This window comes from Carettochelys insculpta, chromosome 3, assembly GCF_033958435.1.
Source record: "Carettochelys insculpta isolate YL-2023 chromosome 3, ASM3395843v1, whole genome shotgun sequence".
Taxonomy (NCBI): domain Eukaryota; kingdom Metazoa; phylum Chordata; order Testudines; family Carettochelyidae; genus Carettochelys; species Carettochelys insculpta.
In genome coordinates, this window is record NC_134139.1 from 78662186 (window position 1) to 78687677 (window position 25492).

The window sequence follows — 25492 nt, forward strand, 5'->3', positions numbered from 1 at the left end:
AACAATTACTACACAGGATCACCATTCTCAAGATTTCAAGTAAAAAGGCATAGTCTTCAGAACACTGAGGTATAGGCAACCTGCTAACATATTTTTAAACAAAGAAAGCAAAAGAACAAAATGTTGAGTGAAAGGTTTAAAATCACAAGATCCCAAACATAGCATAAAATACCAGTTTTGGAGCTTTGCAAGTCTTAATATGTGATGGCATGTGCTGAGTCATTCAGGGGAAAGGTCAGGCAGTTGTTGAACCCCAAATTCCAACCACTCGAAAATGCTTGGCAGAAAAGGGGGGAAGTCTAATTTAAAATAACTTCTCCTTGTTGTCACTGGATTTTCCCCCCGCTCTGGTTTCTGGGGTTTCTTATCCCCAGTGTCAAATGCCATGCACTCAGGAGTTAAACTGGTTATGGCTAAAATTGGATAGGCAAAGCTGGCCTGCACCGGGTAGTTCAGCTAAAGGGCTGTTCAGTTGTGATGTAGATGTGTGGGATTAGGCTGCTGCCCAAGATCTAGGACACTGCCATCTCACAGGGCTCTAAAGCTCAGGCTCCAACCCAAGCATGAACATCTACACTGCAATGAAACAGCACCTTCGTCGGTGCCCCTTTAATCTGAGACAGCTGGCACAGGCCAGCTGCAAGTTTAGATGTACTCGTTATTTCAGTCCTAAAACTGACAGAATTACCTTGTGTGTCCACTGGCAAGTGGATGACTTGGTCAGTTCTGGGCCTGATCTCCAAATAGGTACACTAAATTACAACAACAAAAAGTAGTATCGGGGGAGAAATAACATCAATGACAAAACTTTCACTGACTAACATTGTAAGGATTTCTCCCGTGGTTTTATTGGGGGAAAAATGACAAAGTTCCACGTTAATCTCCTTTTTCCCATCTTCATTTCTTCTACAGAGATTGATGTTGTGAAGAGAATGAGAGAAATTAAGTCCAGCACGGTTAGGATGTTACTAAGCCCAAGAGGGTGTCTGTGTTGAACCAAAGAATCCAGTCCCCATACACAGTAATGAAGGGAGTAACTAGCTCCACCCATTAAAGTAGGTGTCGTAACACTGAATGTGGGGGAGCCTGACCTCTGCTGCTACCCTGTACCAGACTCCTCTGTAATTCCTTGAGTCACCTCTCTTGTGGGAAGAATTTGGAGGAAGGATTGGAGCAAGGGCAGGAATAGGCAGAGTGGGGGTGGGAGTATAGCAGGGTCAGAAAGAGGTGGAGTAGTGGGGTTGCCCTGAGTCCCGTGCCCCCTAGGGACAGCCCTGCAAGTCACTGCATGAAAATCTGGTTTGTATTGACTTCACTAGTACTTCTTATATAGCCTGCTGTAAAACTAGGCAAATATGCAGATGAGTAGAAGACCTCTAAATACCTGCCAGGAGTGTAAGTACTCCTGGTTGAGGGCTACTGATTTAGAGATCTACAAAGTGCAAAAGGGTTGCCTCAAACATTGGTGAGAAGCAAAGATCTTCGTACCCAGTGAATTAAGTCTAGCACTAATAACTTTGGAGATCTGTCAGTGAGAGGCTCTACAACTGGTTAAAACAACATGAAGGTCCCTGGTCCCTTCCAGTGCCAACAATCCTCTTCTGTTTGACTCCCAGTGATAAACAAGTTACCGAAGTGTATGTGTCCAATATAAGCAGAGCAAAAGTCCTTAGAGCTGTCCAAGTCAAATCAAATCCAGTGCTGAACATCCAGCACTGCTAGCACTGGAGAATAATTCGTCAAAATAGTTCCGTACCCAGCATAAGTGACATGAGTGTCTCCAGCAGCAGTAGCTGCAATCCTCTAAGAACAGTGTTTCGCTACCATTTTTATACCAAGGGCCAGTTTGCTGCCTTCCCAAATCCTGCCTAGTCATTGAGAAACACTGCACTGGAAGAGCCCAAGGTTTGGATCTGCTTATTCCACAAGTGGATATATGCTGTTTGCCTCAAAGAAGAAAATCCAGTTTCACAGCCACTCTCTCACCCCCCTCTAAAAAATATACACTGTCCTCGAACACATTTTTCACAATCTATATTAAATATACATACGTATCGTTTGAACATTCATTCAAATATCAGAAGCTGGAGAATAGTACCAAAAACCCTTATAATTAAGAAAAAAATAATGCTATAAATAGAGAAAATTGTACACAATGTATATTCAGTTAGGACCTACCTGTCTCTTTGGAGAGCTTTACACAGAATTTTAAGTTTAAGGTCATTTACATCCACTTCCTCCTCCTTCAATTTAAAAAAGGGAAAATTAAGATTAACCATTGTGTTTTTATTTAAAAAAGACAAATAGCTGTTTTTTCCCAACCAGCAAATCATATTCAGATCTGAAAGTTGGCTTCAATGCTCTCATTACTGTTATTTACAGAAGAATAACTGACAGTGGTAACTAGTATACAGGAATCTGTTTGTCCACCCATTTGTAGGAAAGATGTGGTTTGGGTGAGGTACAGTTACTGCAGTAAACTCCTTCAGCCCCCAGACTGGGAGGTTGCTGGATGTTTAAATTTGCCAGACAAAGTTCCGCTCCCTCATCTCCCTCCCCACCCAGCACCAGCCTCCACTCAACCACTGCCCCATTACTTTCTTGGTGGGGATGGCATGGAGCTGCTTGTGGCTCTCACACAATGCTGCACCACATGGGGAGCCCCTCTGGGTGGCCAGAACTGAGCACTGGGCAGGATAGCAGAGGAGTTGGCCACATACACACACGGCACAGAGGAACATAGGGTGGGCACCAAGCAGGCCAGCCCATGAGGGGAAGGCGATGCACAAGAAGCCACCACAGAAGAGCAAGTGGTGTCAATGGCTGGGGTGGGATGGAATGCCGGTTAACTGACAATTCCAGTTGTCTGGATACCGGTTAAAACAGAGTTTATTGCAGATGAAAACATGTAAGAATCTACTTCTCATATGCCAGACAGGTAAGGTTAGCGTCATGTATTTAAACCTAATGAAGATAGAAGGAATAGCTAATAAGTCTTAAAAACTCCTGATAGAAATGTAAAAGAAACCTTCTGAAAGTCCTATCAGCCCCACTTAAGTACTAACAGAAAAGGATCATTAATTGTTGTTTTCAAACTTCTTGAGCAGAGCAACCATCTGTGCTAATGAGGTGCTGAACAGTCATATCAGCGCCTCATTAACCAGTTCTGATCCGTGTCATTTAAATGCCCCTTCTGAACGGGAGGGGCACATGTAGACGGCCAAAGAGGCCGAGCAATGAGACTTTCCAGATCAGATAATAATTCTGTAACCACAAATGAACATTTGTTTCTCCCTTAGCCTTCTTGGGCATCTCAGCTATTTTAAATACCCCTCATCTGAGAAACTGAGAAATCTAGGCTGAAGGAATTCTGGAAGCAAGAGCGTGAGTTAAGTCCTTGTGCTATCAGAGCATGCCTTGGACAGCTAACAAGAGCAATTAGACAACCTATGTCTAGCCTCAAAATTCTGCAGTTCCTCTTGTCAATCATGCTTGCCCAACACAAAATGAAATCTTAAATCAGGCTAATCACATCCACTCAAATTTTAGCTGAACTGATGCTTTTCCACTTGTAGTGTGTATGCTTACTCGGATATAAATGAAAGATTACTTTAAATCTGACGAAGCGGGTCTTTGCCCACGAAAGCTTATTTTCCAAAATATCTGCTAGTCTATAAGGTGCCACAGGCCTTCTTGTTGTTTTTAAATGTAATTTTCTTAAAATGACACTATTTTCACAGAAGATCATGGGAACTTGGAAAAAGGACATGACGAATTAAAGGAGAGAAGCAATGAAGTTCAGTAACCCCATTTAATGCTATTCTCTCCCAAGTATCAGAGAGGGAGCCATGTTACTCTGTATCTTCAAAAACAACAAGAAGTCCTGTGGCACCTTATAGACTAACAGATATTTTGGAGCAAGTATCTCTCCCAAGTATTTACACTTACGTTTAGATAGCAGTCAAACACGTGTTAAGCAACTTTTGTCTAAAGTGGCAGAAAACTAATTCTGGGTCTACCAAGGCAATACAATGTCAGCAAGCCTGTGCCTTGAAGTTGGGTCATTTTATGGAGGCATGACAGATTCATTCTGAATTATTTATTGGCACATAGATAAATAGTGGACAAGTACTGTTTCCTGAAAACTAAAGGGACTCCTCCACTTCCCCTTTTCTTGTATGGGGGCAACTCTAAACTGACAGGTTTCCCAATGTAACAGAGGGACTACCCTGTTGACGTTTATAAGGACAGGTGTCACTTCACTTCCGATCTAAACCACAGTGACTTTGATTTATGCCACAGTGGATAGCAAATCTCCAAGAATGAAAAACTAGAAAAGGTCACTTTCATTGGTGGACCTAAAAGGCCAGTATGTAATCCTCAAATTATAATAAGAAGTTAAAATATACCTCTAGTTATAGTTCAGAGAAGTTAAAAATATATCTTCTTTGATTCTGAGGTCATCCAACCAACTTCCTACCTCATCAATATACTCCAGCAGGTCCAGTGCTTTCTTGAAGTCATACTCATTAGCTCTTCTGTTCTCATCACATATGTACAGCTATGGTATGAAATATTAAGTACAGAATTATTTTGAGCTTGCAAACTGATGTAAACTGATATTGTGAAGAACTCTCCGGGAAGACCCCTATGTATTTTCCAGTTATGCGACCTTTCACTGAAATATGTATTGATTCATCTGCAAGTATTTTTATGGTAAGGAATATAGTCAAGGTTTTAGACCAGCATTCCACCCACATGACAATAGCCTGTGGAAAGACTATACTGGATATAAGGCTGGTATAGTATAGGTTTCAAATTTAAATGCCATTTAAGGCTGCAGCATTCTCAGCCCACTGTAGCCAGAGCTCAGCTCCACAAATGAAATGAGCTCTCAGAATTATTTCAATAATTAAGCTCACAGCAATGAAAAAAATCTTGTATTATCTTTCACCTCCTGAAAACATATATGCTTCTTATTAAAATTCAAAACCGGCCTTGTACATTTAAAACTGCAGACACATTTTGTCAACTCACTCTTTAATAAAGAATTTCCATGCCCTCAATCAGGATTTTAAATTGAAATTTAAGATTAAGACTAATATCATACATTGTTCTCAGCCCCTGATTCTCACTCCCTGTGACTAAAGACCGGGACTTTTCAGCTTCAAAAAAAGGAGCTGAGGGTGTGGGGGAGGTGAGAGAATATGACAGAGGTATATAAAATCATGAAAGGTATGGAGAAAGTGAATATGGAAAAAAGTTATTTACTTGCTCCCATGACACAAGAACTAGGGGGTCAATAAACGAAATTAATAGGTAGCAGGTTTCAAACAAATAAAACAAAGTTTTTTCTTCATGAAGCACACGGTCAACCTGTAGAACTCCTTGCCAGAGAATGTTGAAAACCAGGACTTTAACAGGGTTCAAAAAAGAAAGAACCAGATAAATTCATGGAGGATAGGTCCACCAATACTTATTAGCTAGGATGGGTATGAATGGTGTCCCTAGCCTCTGTCAGAGGCTGGACATGAATGTCAGAAGATGAATCACGTGGTGATGACCTGTTCTGTTCACGCCCTCTGGAGCACCTGGCATTAGCCAGTGTCAGAAGGCAGGATACTGGGCTAGATGGACCTTAAGTCTGTGGCCATTCTTATGATCTGACAGGAAAACTGGACAGTTGACGGTGTCCCAACTGCTTGAAAACGGATTATGTGGTATCTCCTTGTGACACCGCACTCCCTATTCTTCATAGTGACATTATTAAGCATAATTATGTATTTATAGAAGATGGGCTGTTAAGGTATCTTTATAAAGATTATGATTTACTGAATATGGATTATCCTATTTATAACTTCAGATACAAAAAATGCATACAAACATTGCGTATCTGAATTTCAAATGTACCTACACCTGGGTAATATTTACTACACAAGATGCTTCTGTCTAGGTGTTGGGTGGATAACAGGCCATTAGGCAAAACCAAGAGGCCTTAGGATAAGATTATTACCCACCCATTGAGCCTTCCTAAGAATGCTATGTATAGTGTGTAGGTAATGGCTGCTATGAATTTACAAGGACATGTGACCATCCCACATGATGCTGGACTCCATCTTGGGATATCAGTATTTTTCCACAAACTAGTCTGGATCCAAACTTTGAAAGAAAGGATTACTGCAATATGCACAAGCTCTGTAAAGGCAGGGATTGAGATCATCTGAGTTTCTTCACTCTCTACACAACAAGACTCCTGGAACAAAGACTGAACTGGGGGAAGTACTGGACCCAGGCTAAAAGCCCCCCATTTTAGCCTGTATATGAAACACCTGTGGGATTCCAAGCTGTAAAGCAAGTGCAGTTCATCCCTTAAGAATATTCCTTAAGTTCAGATACAACCTACCTAGTATATTAGCATTAGCTTGTGTTTTTGTTTATTTGCTAAGTAATCTGCTTTGATGTGTTTGCTATCAGTTAAACTCTCTCTTTTGTAATTAATAAGCTTATTTTATGTTTTAATCTAAACCAGTAAGCTTTGAATGCAATGCCTGGGGAGAATCTCTGCTCGGTTACCACAAGTATGTACGCTTCACACTGAGGTAAATGTGCACTGGGTGCTTAACCATACACTGAGCAGATTTGACCGGGCCAAGATTATACAACTCTGGGGTCCTAAATTGGCGGTTCGAAAGCTTGCGTGTAGCTACAGCTGGGTGTGTCCGTACCTGCGTGAATGCTGATGAAAGTGCAGGCTGGAGGGTTTTGCAACTTGTCGCAACAGTAGACTGTGAAAGGGACACCGGGTTGGTTGTGTCAGAGGGCTCAGTGGTACTACAGTTCGAGGTGGCACTCTCGGGGGGAACCTATCTTACTCTCCTTTCCATTTTCCCCTAAACTAGTCAAGTTTTAAGTGTGGATAGAGGGCTCAGAACTTGCTGATTACTAGGGCAAGTCCAAAAAGACAGAGACAGTAATGACAGAATGCGCCACTTACTGCTTCTTTTGTACAGGCTGTACAGCCGTCGTGGGCAACTTGCTACCTGTCAGGGAGCCTGCAAAACATTTTGTTTATTGTTGCCCACATCCAGGGTTGCCAAGACTCCACTGCAACATCCCTCTCTGTATCCCAAAGGGTGGCAAGTTCTGGGTCACTTCTACCTCCTTAGTCAGACTCCAAGGTGTCATGTATCCACACAATACCCCAATCCAAGAGCTCAGCTCTTGAGGCTGTTCTGATTTTTTCCATGCACCATCGCAGTGCACAAAGGCATATATTCAACCCAGGAATCCAAATCAGGAACTGAAAGCAATACCTTCTGTTAATGACCTGAAAGTGCTGCATTTTACTGAAGAGGAATTTTCACAACAGTTTGAAAAGAGAGGCTGCTGAATTCTCTTTTATATTCAAATTCGACACATTAACACGTGGGTTGAACAGGGATGGGAATTTTTTCGCTCATTATAGGGGCTCTTTTGCATACTTGGCTTTATCTAATTCTTGACTCCCCCACCCTCCTTCTGCCCCTCTGCTCTCTGATTTGCTCACCTTGATAATATTTTTCTCCATTTGTCAACCTTGATTACTATTTTTGGTTCTCTGTGCCTTAAATATTGAGTCTGTTCTGGTCTGGCTATGGTCTGAAGAAGTGGGTCTGTCCCACGAGAGCTCATCACCGAATAAATTATTTTGTTAGTCTTTAAGGTGCTACTGGACTGCTTTTTTGTTTGAATACCTTGATGTTTTTCTTTTAATCATAATCTGTAATAGAGGCTTAAGTACAAATAACCAATTCATATTTTATAACTGAGGGTAGTGTGGACAAGCATCCTTTAAATAACAAAAAGTCAGTTCAGATAGTCTCACCAATTTTGTGGAAAACAGCAGCACATAAAATTTGAAATACATACGTCAATGAGCTGAGGTGCAGTCAACACAGGCATGATACTGAGGTTCAACTGTTTATCTGCCAGCAGCTGTTCAGGTAAGGTATCCTGATGCAACAGAAAACGCTCTTGTTCTGCTATTTCTTGTATTTGGTTGGGGAGAATATTTCACATGATTATTTATACTGTGATTATTAAGCATACAAACAGAAAATTCTTACAAATCACAAAACTATACAAGTTTACAAAGTTATTTGTATGAAAGAGCATTTTTATTTAGGTTTCTTTTAATAATTTGTATTAAAGAAGCACACAGACACCCTAAATGAGATTAGGGGCTGTGCAGAGAGAGTTCTCTTCTGAAGGGGGTAAAGCCTGTACAGGCAAGACAAAAGCTGGGAGGAAAGCACGGATTATCCACAGAGCACTGAGCAGATACAAAAAGGTGGATCTGCATCTGCCAGGCTCAACTCATCTGATCCGCAGTCTGGATTTTACTTCCATCCACACAACAACTGCAGAAGGGGCCGAGGGAGGGAGAAGAGATCAGCAAGGAGGGGGCAGTAACTATGCAGGAAAGAGGCAGGCAGTAGGAAAGCACGGACTAGGGGGAGAGACAAAGCTGGGACCCAGGGCCAGGGCTCCATAGTTGGAAGGAGGGAGGGATGGGCAGGACTGGCTCTCAGCCCCTCCTGCAGAGAGATTTTAGGAGACAGCGCCTTGCATCCTTTCCCTGCCAGCATTGCAGGTGCCTGCCCTGGTGCCCCAACCCCCCCCAATCCACTTCACTATCAATGGATATAAAGCACATATCCATGGATATGCAGAACTCCAATTACCCGTATGCTACACAGAGATAGTGCGGCTAGCCTATAACCACGCAGGCAGTCTGTGGCAGAACTGGAAACTGAACCTACAAGACTATTCTCAGGCATTTCTTCACATCAGCATGGCCATATGTTTCCAGAGTGGCTTCTCCCTCTATGTGCAACACCTGACTTGTTAGCTTCAAAATTTGAAGCTGCCCATTTTATTTTATTTAAGAAATTCATGTGGGAGATTAAACTTGTTAAAGCTGAAGCACACAGCTGAAAAAAGTCAGCTTAGTTACCATTAAGACCCTTTGTAATTTTCAGTAGTATTTCACTTTGGGTTTTATAGATTACTTTTTACTTCCCTACAAAACTGAACGAGGAGCATCATACAGCCCAAGTCAGAATATTTTAATTAAAAATGGAAGTTAAGATGACAATAGTGCTGATAATGCAGTGAAATTGTCCTCTAACATTAAAAAAAATACTAAAAGGAAAGGGATGATTCAAAACCAGCCATAAAGAGGCACTAAAACAGACAAGAAACTATTGTATTAGTGATTGCATTGATTGTGTGCTGTGAGCAACATTACAGCAGCTATCCCTGAAGAATTTTTCATTAATCCTTCCACAAGCTTTCCAAGTGCAATGTAAAAATATAATTAGGAAAGCCAAAAAAGAATTTGAAGAACAGCTAGTCAGAGAGTCAAAAAGTAATAGCAAAAACATTTTTAAGCACATCAGAAGCAGGAAACCTACTAAACAAGCAGTACGGCCACTGGATGATTGAGATGCTAAAGGAGCACTCAAGGATGATAAAGGCCATTGCAGAGAAACTAGATGATTTCTTTGCATCAGTCTTCATGGCTGAGGATGTGAGGGACATTTCCACACCTGAGCAATTCTTTTCAGGTAACAAATATGATGAACTGTCTCAAACTGAGGTGTCATTAGAAGAGGTTTTGGAACAAATTGATAAACTAAACAGTAATAAGTCACCAGGACCAGATGGTATTCACCCAAGAATTATGAAGGAACTCAAAAGTGAAACTGCAGAACTACTAACTTTAATTTGTAACCTGTCATTTAAATCAGATTCTGTTCCAGGTGACTGGGGGACAGCTAATGTGATGGCAACCTTTAAAAAGGGCTCCAGAGATGATCATGGCAACCCCTGGCCAGTCAGTTTGACTTCAGTACTGGGCAAACTGGTTGAAACTCTAGTAAAGAACAGAACTATCAGACATGTTGATGAACATAATTTGTTGGGGAAGAGCCAACACAGCTTTTGTAAAGGGAAGTCGTACCTCACCAATCTATTAGAATTTTTTGAAAAGGTCAACAAGCATGTGGACAAGAGGTATCCTGTGGATATAGTGTACTTAGATTTTCAGAAAGCCTTTGACAAGACCCCTCACCAAAGGCTCTTAAGCAAGTTAACAGTCATGGAATAAGAGGGAAGGTCCTCTCTTGGACTGGTAACTGGTTAAAATATCAGAAACAAAGGGTAGGAATAAATGGTCAGTTTTCAGAATGGAGAGAGGTAAATAGTGGTGTCCCCCCAGGGGTCTGTACTGGGACCAGTCTTATTCAACATATTTATAAATGATCTGGAAAAAGGGATAAACAGTGAGGTGGCAAAATTTGCAGATGACACAAAACTATTCCAAATAGTTAAATCCCAAGTAGACTGTGAAGAGCTACAAAAGGATCTTAATAAATTGGGTGATAGGGCAACAAAGCGGCAGATGAAATTCAATGTTGAAAAATACGAAGTAATGCACTTTGGAAAATATAATCCCAACTATACATTTAAAATGATGGGATCTGACTTAGCTGTTACTACTCAAGAGAGAGATCTTGGAGTCATCGTGGATAGTTCTCTGAAAATATCCACTCAGTTTGCAGCGGCAGTCAAAAAAGCTAACAAAATGTTGGCAATTATTAAGAAAGGAATAGATAGTAAGACAGAAAATGTCATATTGCCTTTATATAAATCCATGGTACATCCACATCTGGAATACTGTATACAGATGTGGTCGTCCCATCTCAAGAAAGATATACTGGAATTGGAAAAGGTTCAGAAAAGGGCAACAAAAAATATTAAGTAAATGGACGGTCTGCCTTATGAGGAGAGATTAATAACACTGGACTTTTTAGCTTGGAAAAAAGACGATTAAGGGGGGATATGATAGAGGTATATAAAATCATGACTGGTGTGGAGAAAATAAATAAGGAATTGTTATTTACTCCTTCTCACAACACAAGAACTAGGGGTCACCAAATGACATTAATAAACAGCAGGTTTAAAACAAACAATAGGAAATATTTTTTCTCACAACGCACAGTTAACTTTTGGAACTCCTTGCTGGAGAATGTTGTGAAGACTAAGACTATAGTAGAGTTTAAAAAAGAACTAGATAGATTCATGGGGGATAGGTCCATCAATGGCTACTAGCCAGGATGGGCATGGAGGTGTCCCTAGCCTCTGTTTGCAAAAGGCTGGAAACGGGCAACAGGAAACTGATTACTTGATGATTATCTGTTCTGTTCATTCCCTCTGGGGCACCTGGCATTGGCCACTGTCAGAAGACAGGGTACTGGGCTTGATGGACCTATGGTCTGACCCAGTATGGCTGCTCTTATATTTTTAATGATGCAGCAATAGTTTCCATCATAGGTAAAGTTAAATCCTTAATACTGTTGCTTTGGATATTTTCACCATTACTGTTGTCTAGTGTCACTGGACAATTGGGGGCCTAGTTTTAAGGTTTGCAGTTATGTTAAAAAGCACTATCAGCTGCTCTGGTAAATAGGTCCATGAAACTTTTGATCATTTCTTGGCACCTGATGTTGCATGGTGCTGACTGACTTTGAAGCTGAGGTTGCATGATACTGCATGCCTTCTTGTAGTTGTAAGGAAAAGCTCTGACAGCTTTAAAATCCTTTCAGTTTTCCTTTATTAGTATATTTTAAATGTGAAAGTCTAAGCAGGTGTACTGTTAATTTGGGTTGTCATTTTTTTAAAATGGGGCACTTGAATTTGTTTTTTGGTAGGGATGTGGTTTCATACCACTTTAATTCAAATTCCATTAAGGATAAGAACACCTGTCCCTCTCCAAGTGGCTACATGGGTCTGGCCACCTTGCCCCAGTTTTTGAAGTGTAACATACATTACCGTGGGTAACACTAACAAAATTATGACTAACAAACCCCTCATCTTGGTATCCTTTTTGCTCTGTTCTTACCTTCTACTTTTTCTTGAAGTATATCCTCTGAAAAGTCAGATGCCAATGCAGCTAGTTTACACAGGCCAAGAAGAGTTTTCTTCTTTGCAAAATATCTGGTCTCCACATTTGCCAAAGCCTGCAGCGTTCTGTGAGCCTGAAGTTAAAGACATCAGAAGTAACACTGAAGGTTTATGGACAAAAAGAACACATTGAATCCTTTTGAACTAACCCCTTGTAAGCTAATTAAAAACAAACAAACAAGATTTTAAACACTGAAATAAAGTCACACAACTTGGAACTGAAGGTGAGGACATGTGGTGAGAAGAGCTGATGCAAAAGTGATCTCAATTTTTTTAAGTTGTTGCAAACTTGTCCATATCTTTTAAATTCAGGGAGGATAAAAGTCAATTTGAAGAAGTCAGACATTTTTATTTAAATTGGATTAGTTTGATTTTTTTTAAAGTCATCAATAAAATACTAAAACTTCTCATTTAAAAATAACCATTACAATTAAATCTTATCACAAACATGCCACTCCTACACTTATAGTCTCATACAAATGAATTAAAGGCTCTAGTCTTGTCCAGCCTAACTACCAGCTCTTGCTTCTTGAATATTCTGGGCTTTCAATTTCAATCTCTGCAGCAGACTAACACATGCAAAAACAGACACAGGCTGGATGAGGATTGCTTTTGTTCTGCTTATGCGGTGGAGGACCTGGGCCAAGCATGATGGAGTCAGTTAAGATATTGTCTAAAGACAGACACACAATATATGGGAAAGGACGGAGGCAGCACAAAAGGGAACATTGGAGTGGACTTTAAAAGAAAAGGGAAGATATTATTCAGCACAGAGCTTCCTACATTCCCTTCTACTTTTGCCACAGGAAAAAACTGTCATGGCTTCTGGGTATAAGAGAGACCCTATCTGGAAATATTTTGATACAAAAGGAAAATGTGTCAAGTGTAAGCCATACAAGAAGATGCAGAGACTAGTTGCAAGAATGAAACATAAGGAAAACAGCTTTTTGAGAGAAAAAGATGTGAATGAAGTGTGGTTATCTCTGAAGAATGACGTGGATCAATTTTGCAGTGCATCATTCTTTAAGACTTTCTCTATGCCTTTTAGCATAAGTGTGATTCAACAAGTAAATTCTCAAGCTGTTCGCTACGTTGGATGTTGCTAGGGGAAAAAAGTTAAGTTTAACTAATCCTTATTGATGGTTTAATTAGTTAACAAGATTTAGAATTTAGATTTAGAAAGCTGCAGTAAGAGAAATCTAGAGTTGCCACTTGCAACTGTCATTTTCTTATATTACATACACTACATGCCCTTTACTTTGGAATATCATGGTCACAGACCATAATGATGTCACAAGTCTATTCCCTGTTTTATTTCAGTATAACTTAACTTTCCCAAAGGAACCCCATCCTATACTTGTTTTCAGTGGGGTTCACTCCAAACTAAGTGCACTATAAGCAAGAGTTTTAGGTTTTTTGTAACCTGGTCTCAGACCTTTATCAAAATGACAGTTGGAGGAGAGAGGAGGGGGAAGATGAGAACTAGTTGTAGATTTCTCTCTCCATTTGATTTCTGAAATTGTTTTGTTTCAGAACTGTCACCCTTAAATCTGCCACTGAGTGTCCAGGGAGATGGAAGTGTTCCCCCACAGCCTTCTGTACATTACCACTCCTGATGTCTGACTTATGTCCATTTATTCTTTTATGAAGAGATTGCACAGTTTGGCGAATGTAAATTGCAGTGGGGCATTTCTGGCACATGATGGCATATATTATATTAGTGGATGTGCAGGTAAAGGAGCCCTTGATGGTATCGTTGGTGTTAGGTCCTGTGATGATGTCACTGCTGTAGATATGTGAGCAGAGTTGGGAGCGAGGACTGTTGCAGGGGCTGGTTCCAGGCCTAGAATCACTGGTTTGTGATTTGTAGTGGCTGGTGAGGATTTGTTTAAGGTTGGCCCAGGCTGTCTGTAGCCGAGGACAGGCCTGCCTCCCAAGGTCTGGGAGAGTGAAAGATCATTGTTCAGGATGGGTTGCAGATCACTGATGATGCGCTGGAGAGGTGTGTAATGAATGATAATGTACAAAAGCCTGTGAGGGAACACTTAAATCTCCCTGGACACTCAGTGGCAGATTTAAGGGTGACAGTTCTGAAACAAAACAATTTCAAAAGTCAAATGGAGAGAGAAATCTATGAGCTGCAATTTATTTGCAAATTTGATTCCATTAACCATGGATTAAACAGAGACTGGGGGTGGCTCGCAGCTTACAAAGGCAGTTTCTCTGCTCTGGGTGCTAATGTCTCCCCATTAGACTCTGACAAAGGCTCACATCCCCCTGTCTGATCTGACTTGTTTTTTCCTCTTTCAATAAGTACAGTTGATACTGGGCCATTTCTAGCTTGTTGAATAGACCTTGTCAGCTCTGCCCCCCGCCCCCACTTACTGGGACCCCACTCTTTAAATACTCCTCTGAAATCACAGCCCCACTCATGCATCTGATGAAGGGGGTCTTTGCCCACCAAAGCTTATGCTCCAAAATATCTGTTGGTCTATAAGGTGCCACAAGACTTCTTGTTCTCGAAGCTACAGACTAACACGGCTACTTCTCTGATCATTGTGAATGCTTTACCTTAAAATGATGGTGTGCAGGGTGTTATTCTAATAAAAAAGCCTTCTTTGATCCAAAATATTGGTCAGTGACATTATAGAGTTGTAATTTGAACACCTTTTACACGTGCATGTGTATTCAATGAATGGTTAGTTTTACAACAAACATTTCAGTTATTTTATATGAAGAAATCCTACCTTTTCCAAATCTTGACTATTGATTTCATGTAACCAGCTGAGATGTTCATGAGCTTGCAAGAAATTGGCCAGCTGTCCATGCTGAGCAACAGGTTGAGATAACAGCTTTCCGCGCTTTCCTTTTTCTAAGTACCAACGAAACAGGAAATCTGAAAAATTCTGAAGATGACAGAGTATGAACATATGATGTCAGTTTTTAAGGGTCTAATTTAGTTTCACCACACATACTATATATACTACAGGTTGTTAGAACATGGATTTACCTGCCCAAACAAACCACACGAAAAAGAGTTCAACAAAATGGCAGGGAAAAAGTTAGTGCTTTGATCAAAATTACAAGTGTCTATTGAAAAGGATCTATACCATTCTCTACATATTTTAGATTATATAAGCAACTCAATAATTCTGTCTCAACTGGAACACCCTTAGCATGAAATTTAGTTTGTACAGATGATATTTTCTTTACTCTTGGATAGTTCGCTGCTATCAGAAACAATTTGAGTAGGCATGGAAAGTTTGGAACTGAGACACAGGGATCTGAATGAAGAATTATGTCCCTTGTTAATAATTATTCTCATATGCAGAATCAATGTCCATAAAAAGCATTCAAGATGATATATTAATTCTCAAATTTCAACAAACTGTGTACATATTGCTTATGATTTTCACAGAGTTTTACTACGCTAACAAAATTATTTTAAGACAAAAATTATAATAAAAACAAAATGATTCTTTTGTTTGTACCTTTTCAGGGTCACTTTTCTCCATGGTTTTAAACTAGATGCACAATCATGGAATTACCACACCCACTTTCAAAGACAGAAGATTCCACAACACAACAAGCAACTTTAACTTGTGTATGTACTTGCATGACTTAGAAACAGATTAGACTGAACATACATTACGTACTAGAGGCGAGTTAAAGAAGTTACAAAAGTTTACTTTATTGCCAAAGTGACTCAGAAGAAAATTACTGAAGAAGCTAGAGAAAACAGATAAAGATGTTACCAGTAACTAAACTGACTACTGAATCTCCTGCTTAAATGCATATCCTTAAGCTAAGGGTAGATCTACACAGCAAAATTATTTTGAAACAACAGTTATTTTGAAATAACTAACCTAGCATCTATACAACAAAACTGCTATTTCAAAACTGGTAAACCTCACTACATGGCCATGTCTACACTAGCCCCCTTCCAAGAAGGGGGCATGGAAATAACACAGACCGGGAACTATCAATGAGGTACTACCATGCACATGCAGTGCTTCATTAGTCTAACAGCAGTCATGCAAATTTCAAAGCTGCTAACTTCAAAGTGCTGGCAGGTAGTCTAGATGCAGGTGCTTCAAAATATGTGCTCAACTTCGAAACTCCCTTACTCCCAAAACAAACTGTCTTGCCTATCAGTACTTCAAAGTTAGTAGCTTCAAAATTCACATGGCCACCTTTATGGCTAATGAGGTGCTGCATATACGTGGCAGCACCTCACTGATATTCCCCAGTCCATGTTATTTCCATGCCCCCTTCAAAGAAGGGGGCTAGTATAGACACGGCCCATGAGGAATAGCACCTATTTCAAAATATCGGAGGGGTAGCCGTGTTAGTCTGGATCTGTAACAGCAACGAAGGGTCCTGTGGCACCTTATAGAAAGTTTTGAGCATGAGCTTTCATGAGCACAGACTCATGCATTTCACGAGCATCTGATGAACTGAGTCTGTGCTCACGAAAGCTCATGCTCAAAACTTTTCTGTTAGTCTATAAGGTGCCACAGGACCCTTCGTTGCTATTTCAAAATAGGGGCTGTTAAGACCGGCAATCGAGCCTATTTCGAAATAAGCCATAGTGCGTCAGATGGCTCTATTTCAAAACGCATTTTGTGTGTAGCAGTGTTATTTCAAAATAAGCTCTTCCAGAACAGTTTATTTTGAAATAAGGCTGTTGTATACACATACCCTAACAGAATATCACAAGAGGTATTCTACCACCCAACAAATAGGTTAAAATCCCATTTCTAGATACAAGCTTTTCATTCAGCAAAATTAAAATGAATTTTGTGCCACTTAGTATGGAGAATCAAAAGAACAGGAAAAGATTTCTTTTTTTAAAAATATAAAAATGACCTAATATATCAAAGTCTACTAACCAGACTTTGAAACCCTGAAGTTACTATCAGTGTTCTGCTGGCACTAATTTAGATCCCCTCTTACAGAAGAATGTCTAAAGAATGAGGGAAAAAAAGTTACCTGATCTGCAAACTGTGTCATGTAATGTTGCAGTCTGGTCTGATTATCAGTCTGCTCACACAATTGTACCAAGATATCAAAGTCACAATACTTCTCTGCTAACGCAGCTGCCAGCTGGTACTGTCCTAGGGAAACTAGGGAACCCAAAAGAGAAACAAGTCAATGAAACACACTTGTCCTTGCCTGAAAGAGGATGCATGCTGTTTTGGAGCACAATAATAAAAATAATTCAAAATCCTTCAAATAGAAAGTTTTTGTACATAAACTATGCATTCAGCTGAATTTCCAAAGCACAACAGATGTGCATGCTTATGTGAATATGCGTACGTGTATAATATATAGAGTAAGCAGCACAATAAATCTGGGGCTATTTTCAGAGTCACACAGTAATGTTAGGCACCCAGCTACCTCTGAAACAGTACACACCACTCCTATAAACACCTTTGAATTTTTTTTGCTTACATAAATGTTTATAATTAAAAATTAGGCATCGCATAAGTGAGAAAATAACAAGGACAGCCATTTTGCCAATGTGCAAAACAAATATAAGGATTTAATAATCAAATCATTCTATTTAATTAATTTTAAACTTCAAAAAACACAGGGTTCCTAAACTTGTCAACTATTATGCTTGCTTTGTATTACATATTATAAGGGAACACTGTTACTAGATTACATTATTCAACTCAAAACGTTTTGGCTATATCAGTGACAAGTTAAGCTATTATTATAAAATCATATATATAATCTAATTACAGATTATATAATTATCTTGTGACCTTATGAAAGTATAAAGGGAGCACAATCATAATAAGAATTAAAGAAAGATACACAACCACATGCAAAATACAAAATTAATATTTATATTAGATGAATGTACCGTTTGATAAATAGTCAAAGAGATAGGATCTAAAGCTAAGTGGCCACAATACAGTTCTACTTAGAAATATATTTTAAACCTACTTTCATCTGACGTTGTCAAATCACATTAAGTTCCTGGAATCAGGCTATGCAATAAATAACTGGAAGAATGCTCTGAATTTACAATTCAGAAAGCAGTTTTGTCTGCTACATAGGTTTGATCTGGATTATTAAAATAAAAATTCCATTACCTTCAATCTATTTATCTATAGCTCAATTTCCCATTAGATAATACAAACCAACAATTAATAAACTGTACAGAATTGTGCATGTACACAGATGCCCTTTTACTCTTGATTGGAAACTTTTTTTTTTCTTTTAAACTTTTTGTATTTGCTTGGCTCTAAACATTCCACGCAGTTTCCTAGATGGATGGTTAATCCTTACACAAAGCAAAAAGATACCAGCACTTACGAAGAGGAGATAAAAGTTCCGATCTTTTCTGAACATATTCCATTTCCAAATTATTGTATCTATCCTGATCAGCAGGCCTGTCGACAGATTTAAGCTGAGAAACAAAGCTATCTAGAAAGCAATCTAGTAGCGCCACCAACTGTTCAGCCACAATGCTACGGAGGTTACTGTCCACTTGAGGATAAACAACCTTCAGAATAATGCCATGCTGACGTATTATTGCTGTTCGTATGCCAGCTGGACCGCTAGATGCTTAGAAAAACAAAAAAAGAGTTAACATTTTAAAAATGAGATTCTATAATTAGCTTGTGCCTTCACATGACAGTAAGAAGAGACATCAGACATTAAGAGAGAAACAAGAAGTCCTGTGGCACCTTATAGACTGACAGATATTTTGGAGCATAAGCATTGATGGGCATAAGCTTTTTGCCCACAAAAGCTTATGCTCCAAAATATCTGTTAGTCTATAAGGTGCCGCAGGACTTCTTGCTGTTGTTGAAGATACAAACTTGGCAACCTCTCTGATATTAAAGAGAGAGATACAAAACCAAACACAAAACACAGACTTGGGAATTTTCTTTTCATTTCAAGATGAAAGGGACAGTCTACTTGAATACATGTGTGATGTTTTTAAACATTTACTACAGTTATCAATAGCACCTTAATTTACAGTAGCTAAAGGACTGCAGTGTCACTCATATTTTCAGCATTTACTCTGTGCTTCTGTCAGTGCCTGCACATGCACTAGACAAGCATGAAAAGTTATCACACTGATACAGAAATTCCCCAATGGCATTTAAAGGGAACATAACAAAAGCGGAGCTATTGGTATCTTAGTTTATGGCTGCTGCTTTTCGCTATTTTTCACTGGCATAATAGATAGAAGTTCTATGTCAAAACTGTGCACGGTGTTAAGATCCCACAGGAGCAAAAGAAAGTAAGAGAGCAGTACCAGAGGTACTCCTCTCCTCACTAGGATACCTAGACAGAACTAAGCAGTAGGGAAGTACTGAAACCTGTAATGAATGAGCCAGGGAAGCAGCTTTTTTGGTGGGACAGTTCTACAGAGCTGGGGAATACAACAGGATCTGGCCAAGGCCCTCTCAAGAACTATCCAAAGTTCAACAAATGGCAGGGACAGTACTTCCACAGATCCAGAAGGACAGTGAATGGGGAAATCTTCTGCCTTTCAGATCTTCAAACAAAGCAGGCATATACTGGGGAGGTCAGAACAGATGGAAGACAGCCTGCACAAGCCTTTGTGAGAAGTACCTAAAAACCTGTGTGAGCATGGAGAAGCACCCTGGAACTGGAACGGGCTTATTTGGAGCTGTGATGACTATGTACACTGCTGCTGGTGGGACTCAAATACCGGTGGGAAAACAGAAAATATGGGTAAAAAGATACATCTGAAACACTCAGCATACAATGCGCAGCCTTGACATATGCAGATTTTAACTGTGCAGTGATTCAGAAAAAAGTTGCAATTAAATTAGCTATTTCTTTAAAATGTTCCAATTTTTCTTTCAAACTAATAATGACCATTAATTTTAGCCTTCCCATTTTATCCGCTATTTAACTCTGAGCCTGTAATTCATGCTCTCTCTCTCTATAGATACATATAAAATCTAAGCCTAACTAACCACTTTTGCTGCTAAATAATCAAGTAATGTATATGTCATAAATATAGACTAACATGCTGACATGGATACACTAAAATAATAACTGATTACAAGAAATTTGATGAGGGGAATGAAAAATCTTTTTTCCTAATCAATTAAAAAAAGAAAAGAAAGAAAAATCTATATTAGTATATATTCTCTGGAATCTAATGTTATGGAGATATACATCTCATAGAACTGGAAAGGACTTTGGAAGGTCATAGAGTCCAGTCCCCTGCCCTCTTGGCAGGACCAACCACCACTCCTGGCAGATTTTTTTTTCTTCTTCTCTTAGAATGCATCTTTTTGCCCCAGATCTCTAAATGGCCTCTTCAAGGATTGAGCTCACAATCCTGGGGTTTGGTAGGCCAGTGCTCAAACTACTGAGCTCTCTCCCCCACATCTTCTGAAACATATGAACAGAATCTACTACTACTACTACAACTTCTCCCTTGTACACCACGTGGAGCACAGGTCAACTACAAGTCTCCACTTCACTTTGTCTTGGTACAAAACTTCTCGCTAGCTCCAGCAGTACCCCAGTTTTTGTCCTTCAACCTCAGTGGACTTCCTCCACATTGTCTGAGGTTTTCCTCTTTTGCGTTTTCCTTGACAGTTCCATGCGAGAGCTCGACAGATGGACTCAATCTACCAATGTTTTAAAACCGATATTAATTTATCTAGCATTTTCATTAGTCTTACCTGTCCATGGAACATATTCAGGTTCTCTTTCTGGGAGCTCTCCTGTTCTATATAAAGAGGCTCTAGACTGGCGATGCTGGCTGGCAGCTTGTAGCATATCCTGCACAACATTAAACAGACACCTTAAAATTTCGCCAATACCACAAACTTCAGCATTCTTGAAAAGTATACTTGATTAAGCACTCCTGCACATTTTCTCTTTCAATCATCTCTTCTACATCTTTTTTTTTAACCCTTTGCTGCTGCATGCAATTCACAAACAACAAGGGAACATGCAGAGCCCAGCAAGGGGCATTAATGCACAGGACAAAGAACTGTAAGTTCTGTACTATGCACATATTTTATCAATAGTCTCCCCCAGGCGTCTAGTCATAACAACAGCCATAGTAGGTCAGACCAAAGGTTCATCTAGCCCAGTATCCTGTCTTATGACAGTAGCCACTGCCCAGGTATCCCAGAGGAATAAACAGACAGGTAATCATCAAGTTATCCCTCCACTGTCACCCATTTCCAGCTTCTGACAAACAGAAGATAAGGACACCATTTCTACCCATCTTGGCTAATAGCCATTGGTATACCTATCTTCCATGAATTTATTTTTCGAACCTTGTTAAAGTCCTGGTCTTCACAATCACCTCTGGAAAGGAGTTCTACAGACTGACTGAGTGTTACATGAAAAAAATACTTCCTCTCATTTGCTTTAAATCTGCTACCTATTAATTTCATTTGGTGACCCCCTAGTTCTTGATTTATGGAAACAAGTAATTAACTTTTCTTTATTTACTTTCTCAATCCCAGACATGATTTTGTAGACCTCTATCATATCCCCACTTTGTCTCCCCTTTTCTAAAATGAAAAGTCCCAGTCTTTTTAATGTCTGCTTATAAGGTAGCTGTTCCAAGCTGCAAATCATTTTGTTGCCCTTTTCTGAACTTCTTCTAGTGGCAATATCTTTTTTTGAGAGGAGACAACCAAATCAATATGCAATATTCAAGATGTGGTCATACCATGGATTTATGTAGAGGCAATAGTATATTCTCTCTTATTACCTGTCCCTTTTTTTAATGATGCATGTTAGTCATATTGTTACTTTAAAGGTTCCTATGAAAAGTAGTTCAAGATGGACAAGCACCACATGCTCTCAATCCCATTTTCAGTACTTCTGCTGCCCCCTGAGCTCAGAGTATTTGCGAAACTATCCACACTAATACTGGTCTTTCACCCAGAAACCTGGTCCTGTGCATTGCTGCAGCCCATGTCCAGTGCTTCATCATCACCTTTTTGATGGAAAGATAAGTAGTAAAGGTGACAATCTTCTCTCAAGGCTCCCACCTCCATGCTGGCTCCCAGAGAATATTAAGGGCTCCTCCAGGAAAGGGAAGGGCCCTTGTCACTATTTCACACTAATTTTGGTACTACCCAGCTCCGTGAAGAGAGTTAATCTTGCCCCTCTTGGTCAAGCAGAACACACAATTGGACTCAACTTGACAGATAGTGATCTTGTTTTTATCTTAAGCATTTCCCTTAATTAACAGAATTTGATACCTTTATTATATTATTCACATCGACAACTGTCTGGGCCCACTCAATGGATTCAATTGGTGTATCCTTCAAGACTTGCTCCTCATGATCCAATAAGCATTCAAAGATCATATCTATCTGGGATACCTATAAAACATATAGAATATTTGTACTGAACACAAGCGTACCCATTATCAAATAATGAATGACAGCCAAATAAATACCATCTATAAAAACACTGAAGTATTACCAGGATCCTGATTAAATGGCCTACTGGAATACGAAAAAAATAAAACATTTATACCGATACTGAAAACATCCTGTTGTTTCAGTTGACTTTTGGTTTTTGGCTGTTTGTTCTAAGGGCTATAAACCCTCTCATTCCTGTACACAAACTAATTGCATTAGGAAGGAACAGCCTCCATGCACAGATTTTTCTACAATTTTCCTTTATGTATTCTTCTGAAACATTGTATGACTTCTATTGGTAAAAAGGGATTACGTAATCAACTGTTTCAATCAGATTTCTCAATTCCCATTACTTATTTGACTGCTGACACCAGTTCTCCTCTGTCCTAGGAGAAATCAGTCACTACTTAATAATACTCTGTACAAAATTCATCTAAAAATAAACCAAAGCATTTTATTGTACATTGTTAAGAGGAAATCAGTGTAAATTGCACAGGATGGAACATGGTACAACAGGAATGTCTGCCTTTTAAAATATAATTAATCGTATTAAACACGCAGCATCAGAGAGAGCAATATATTAACAGCGAAAGGCACTGAGTGGTTCTGACTCATTCCAGGAAGGGGATAAGGACATGTTTTGCTAACTTTATGAGAAACAGACCTACCTAGAAAGCATTTGTGTCCTTCAATGCTCTCCTGTAACATGGAAATCCTAGGACAAAATTCTCTGATAAGAATGGAAAATATCACAGTCTTTTCATCTTTCCTATAGCTGAAGTGGTTGGAAATCAGATTAATTTTACTCTAGCTATACGATGCTAGTCAGTATTCATATTTTAGTTGAAGATGCATGCAAAGAAAAGGGGAGAAGTTGATACCCATAAAATCTGAAGAAGAATTCTGGAAAGTTAAATTTGTTTCACAAGAACAAAATCTTATTTTACACGTTAATGTAATTAAGTTTTTACAACATCATAAAGAGTTCCCATTAATCAAGCATTCGTTACCTCTCTAAAAAAAACATCTGCAGGGGTAAGACTTTGTGGAATATCACAGTCTCTCTTGTTTAAAGCAATCAATATAGCAGCGTTCACCAAGTCTGGCAGTCTGGAGTGGTGATTCTTGAGGACAATGGCTGCTGACAACTTTTCTGCATGTTCACAGAGCAACAATCGAGTGGCCATTGGCATCCCTCTTACTGGAAAACTGCCCAGACGCTCAAATAATCCAACCTTTTATTAGAAAAAAAAAATTAAGCAATGTGCAAAAAACGATTAATATAAAAATATTAGTATTCATGCCAGCTGAATTTTAGGACCTTACCTGATGAAGAAAGTCAATGAAGAAGGAATGGGCTTTTGCCTTATCCTCCAGTTGATGAAGGAGAATAAGGGATGTATTGCTGAAACCAGCTGCCTCTGAAAAGAACGTGCATTTGAAAACAAGATTGTTAGCTAAGAACGTTTTTTCAAATGTCTATAGTATTGTAGCTGGAATTCGAGCTCTCTTACATCTTGCAGCCTTTTGTTTTCAACTATTACAAAAACCTAACAAGAGTAAACTCCTGAAAAGGAATTTACTTGGTACTAAAAAAAACTGATGCATAAAGATTGGACTTTTTTTTTTTGGAAACATCACCTCATTTTGTTCTTAGGAGACTGAAAACACAATGTAAAACACAACATTTTTGTAATATAAATAAAACATACGTAAATATGGAAGAGACAGCATTAAATGAAAGTAAGCATGTGAATCCTGGTTACAGGGTTTATTAATGACCTAATGCACCTCCACCCTGAACAGACTGGGTGCTCTCTCCACAGACGGGTATAGCAAAGCTAAAAGAAATTGTTCAGTCTCCGCAGGGTTTAACACTGAGGATCCTGATACTATCTCTATACAAAGAGAACAAGAATTTAAGGAACCAGTTAGTGAATGGGAAGCTTCTTCAAATACATCTGTGTGCTTGACATCCCAGTAGAGCTCCCCAGCAACCTTTTCACAACTTCAGAATTCTCACTTCTACATACTCTATCAGAAAAGATGAATCTGCAGTCTCCAGCATGTGTAGGCCCAGCAGGATTTTGTTTTTATTTTCATGTATTTATTGATTAATCGATTCCAGGTCTTGTACTAGCAGAAAAATCAATGCAGCTATGTATTCATAATATAATGGCTATTTTTCAGAATGTGCATCTTCAAACATACAGGCCGTGTCTACACTACAGCGATCTTTCGAAAGATGATCTTCTGGAAGATCTTTTGAAAGCGCATGTCCACACACAAAAAAGAGGATCAAAAGAGGTGTCTGCTCTTTCGTAAGAGAGCATCCACACAACCCCTGCTCTTTTGAAAGAACGGGACAGGGATCAAAAAATCCAGCACCATGAGGAGCACTCTGCCGAACAAAGGGCCCCCAGAGCAGTTAGACATGCTTTTTTCTGAAATAATCTTTTGGAAAACGGTGCTCTTCCTCACTTGGGAGAGGAAGAGCGCCTCTGGAACAAATGCCACTTTCTTTCAAAAGGAATTCGAAAGAGAGCATTCTGTGTGTGGACGGTCTGCTTGTTCTTTCAGAAGAGGGCTTGATTTTCCAAAAGGACTTGCTAGTGTAGACGCAGTCACACAATTTGATATTTTACTTTTTTTATATTTTATAGATTGCTAGGTAGAAATGACAGGAAAAAAAAAAAGCATCACTTGTCCAATACTTCCAACCATGTCCCTGCTCAGCTGTGGGCAACTGCTCCCTAGAGATAAATAGGAGGGTCTCATCTCATGGGTCATTGCTGAAGAAGGTGTGTTTGATCAGAAGGTGGTCTGCTTTACTGCTTCACCTACAACAGATTCCTATCACAGAGGCTACAGAAATAAGAAAGACACACTTAGCCTGTGCATGTAACTTCCCCCAGCAGCAATTGTTAACCCTCCTCTCTTCTTAGCATCACTAGAGAAACAGAATCACTAAAAGGAGTGAAAAGGTTCTATTTAGATGTTGCCAAACAGAAACACAGTGGTCAAAAGCAAGAGCCTCCATGGAAGTACAAATGCAAATGCATAGGAAAACTTGGAGAGATTGTTGG

General features: G+C 39.4%; 1 protein-coding gene across 2 annotated transcripts in view; it reads right to left on the reverse strand.

The window, feature by feature from the left end:
* Positions 1–25492, reverse strand: part of NUP133 (nucleoporin 133) — a 59923-nt gene that overhangs the window by 2979 nt on the left and 31452 nt on the right. Inside the window, exons 14-25 of one of the 2 annotated variants that reach the window (XR_012644978.1) lie at positions 23733–23827; positions 23417–23641; positions 22242–22364; positions 20697–20796; positions 18334–18585; positions 16999–17132; positions 14754–14912; positions 11945–12080; positions 7909–8027; positions 4481–4561; positions 2179–2243; positions 689–752 (exon numbers count right to left, since the gene is read on the reverse strand). Coding sequence is in view for 1 of the 2 variants with exons in the window: in XM_074990186.1 (XP_074846287.1) it covers positions 2179–2243; positions 4481–4561; positions 7909–8027; positions 11945–12080; positions 14754–14912; positions 16999–17132; positions 18334–18585; positions 20697–20796; positions 22242–22364; positions 23417–23641; positions 23733–23827 (1489 nt within the window). In the remaining variant the exon portion in view is untranslated. The remainder of the gene's footprint in view (positions 1–688; positions 753–2178; positions 2244–4480; positions 4562–7908; positions 8028–11944; positions 12081–14753; positions 14913–16998; positions 17133–18333; positions 18586–20696; positions 20797–22241; positions 22365–23416; positions 23642–23732; positions 23828–25492) is intronic. The other variant, XM_074990186.1, reaches the window with a different exon arrangement.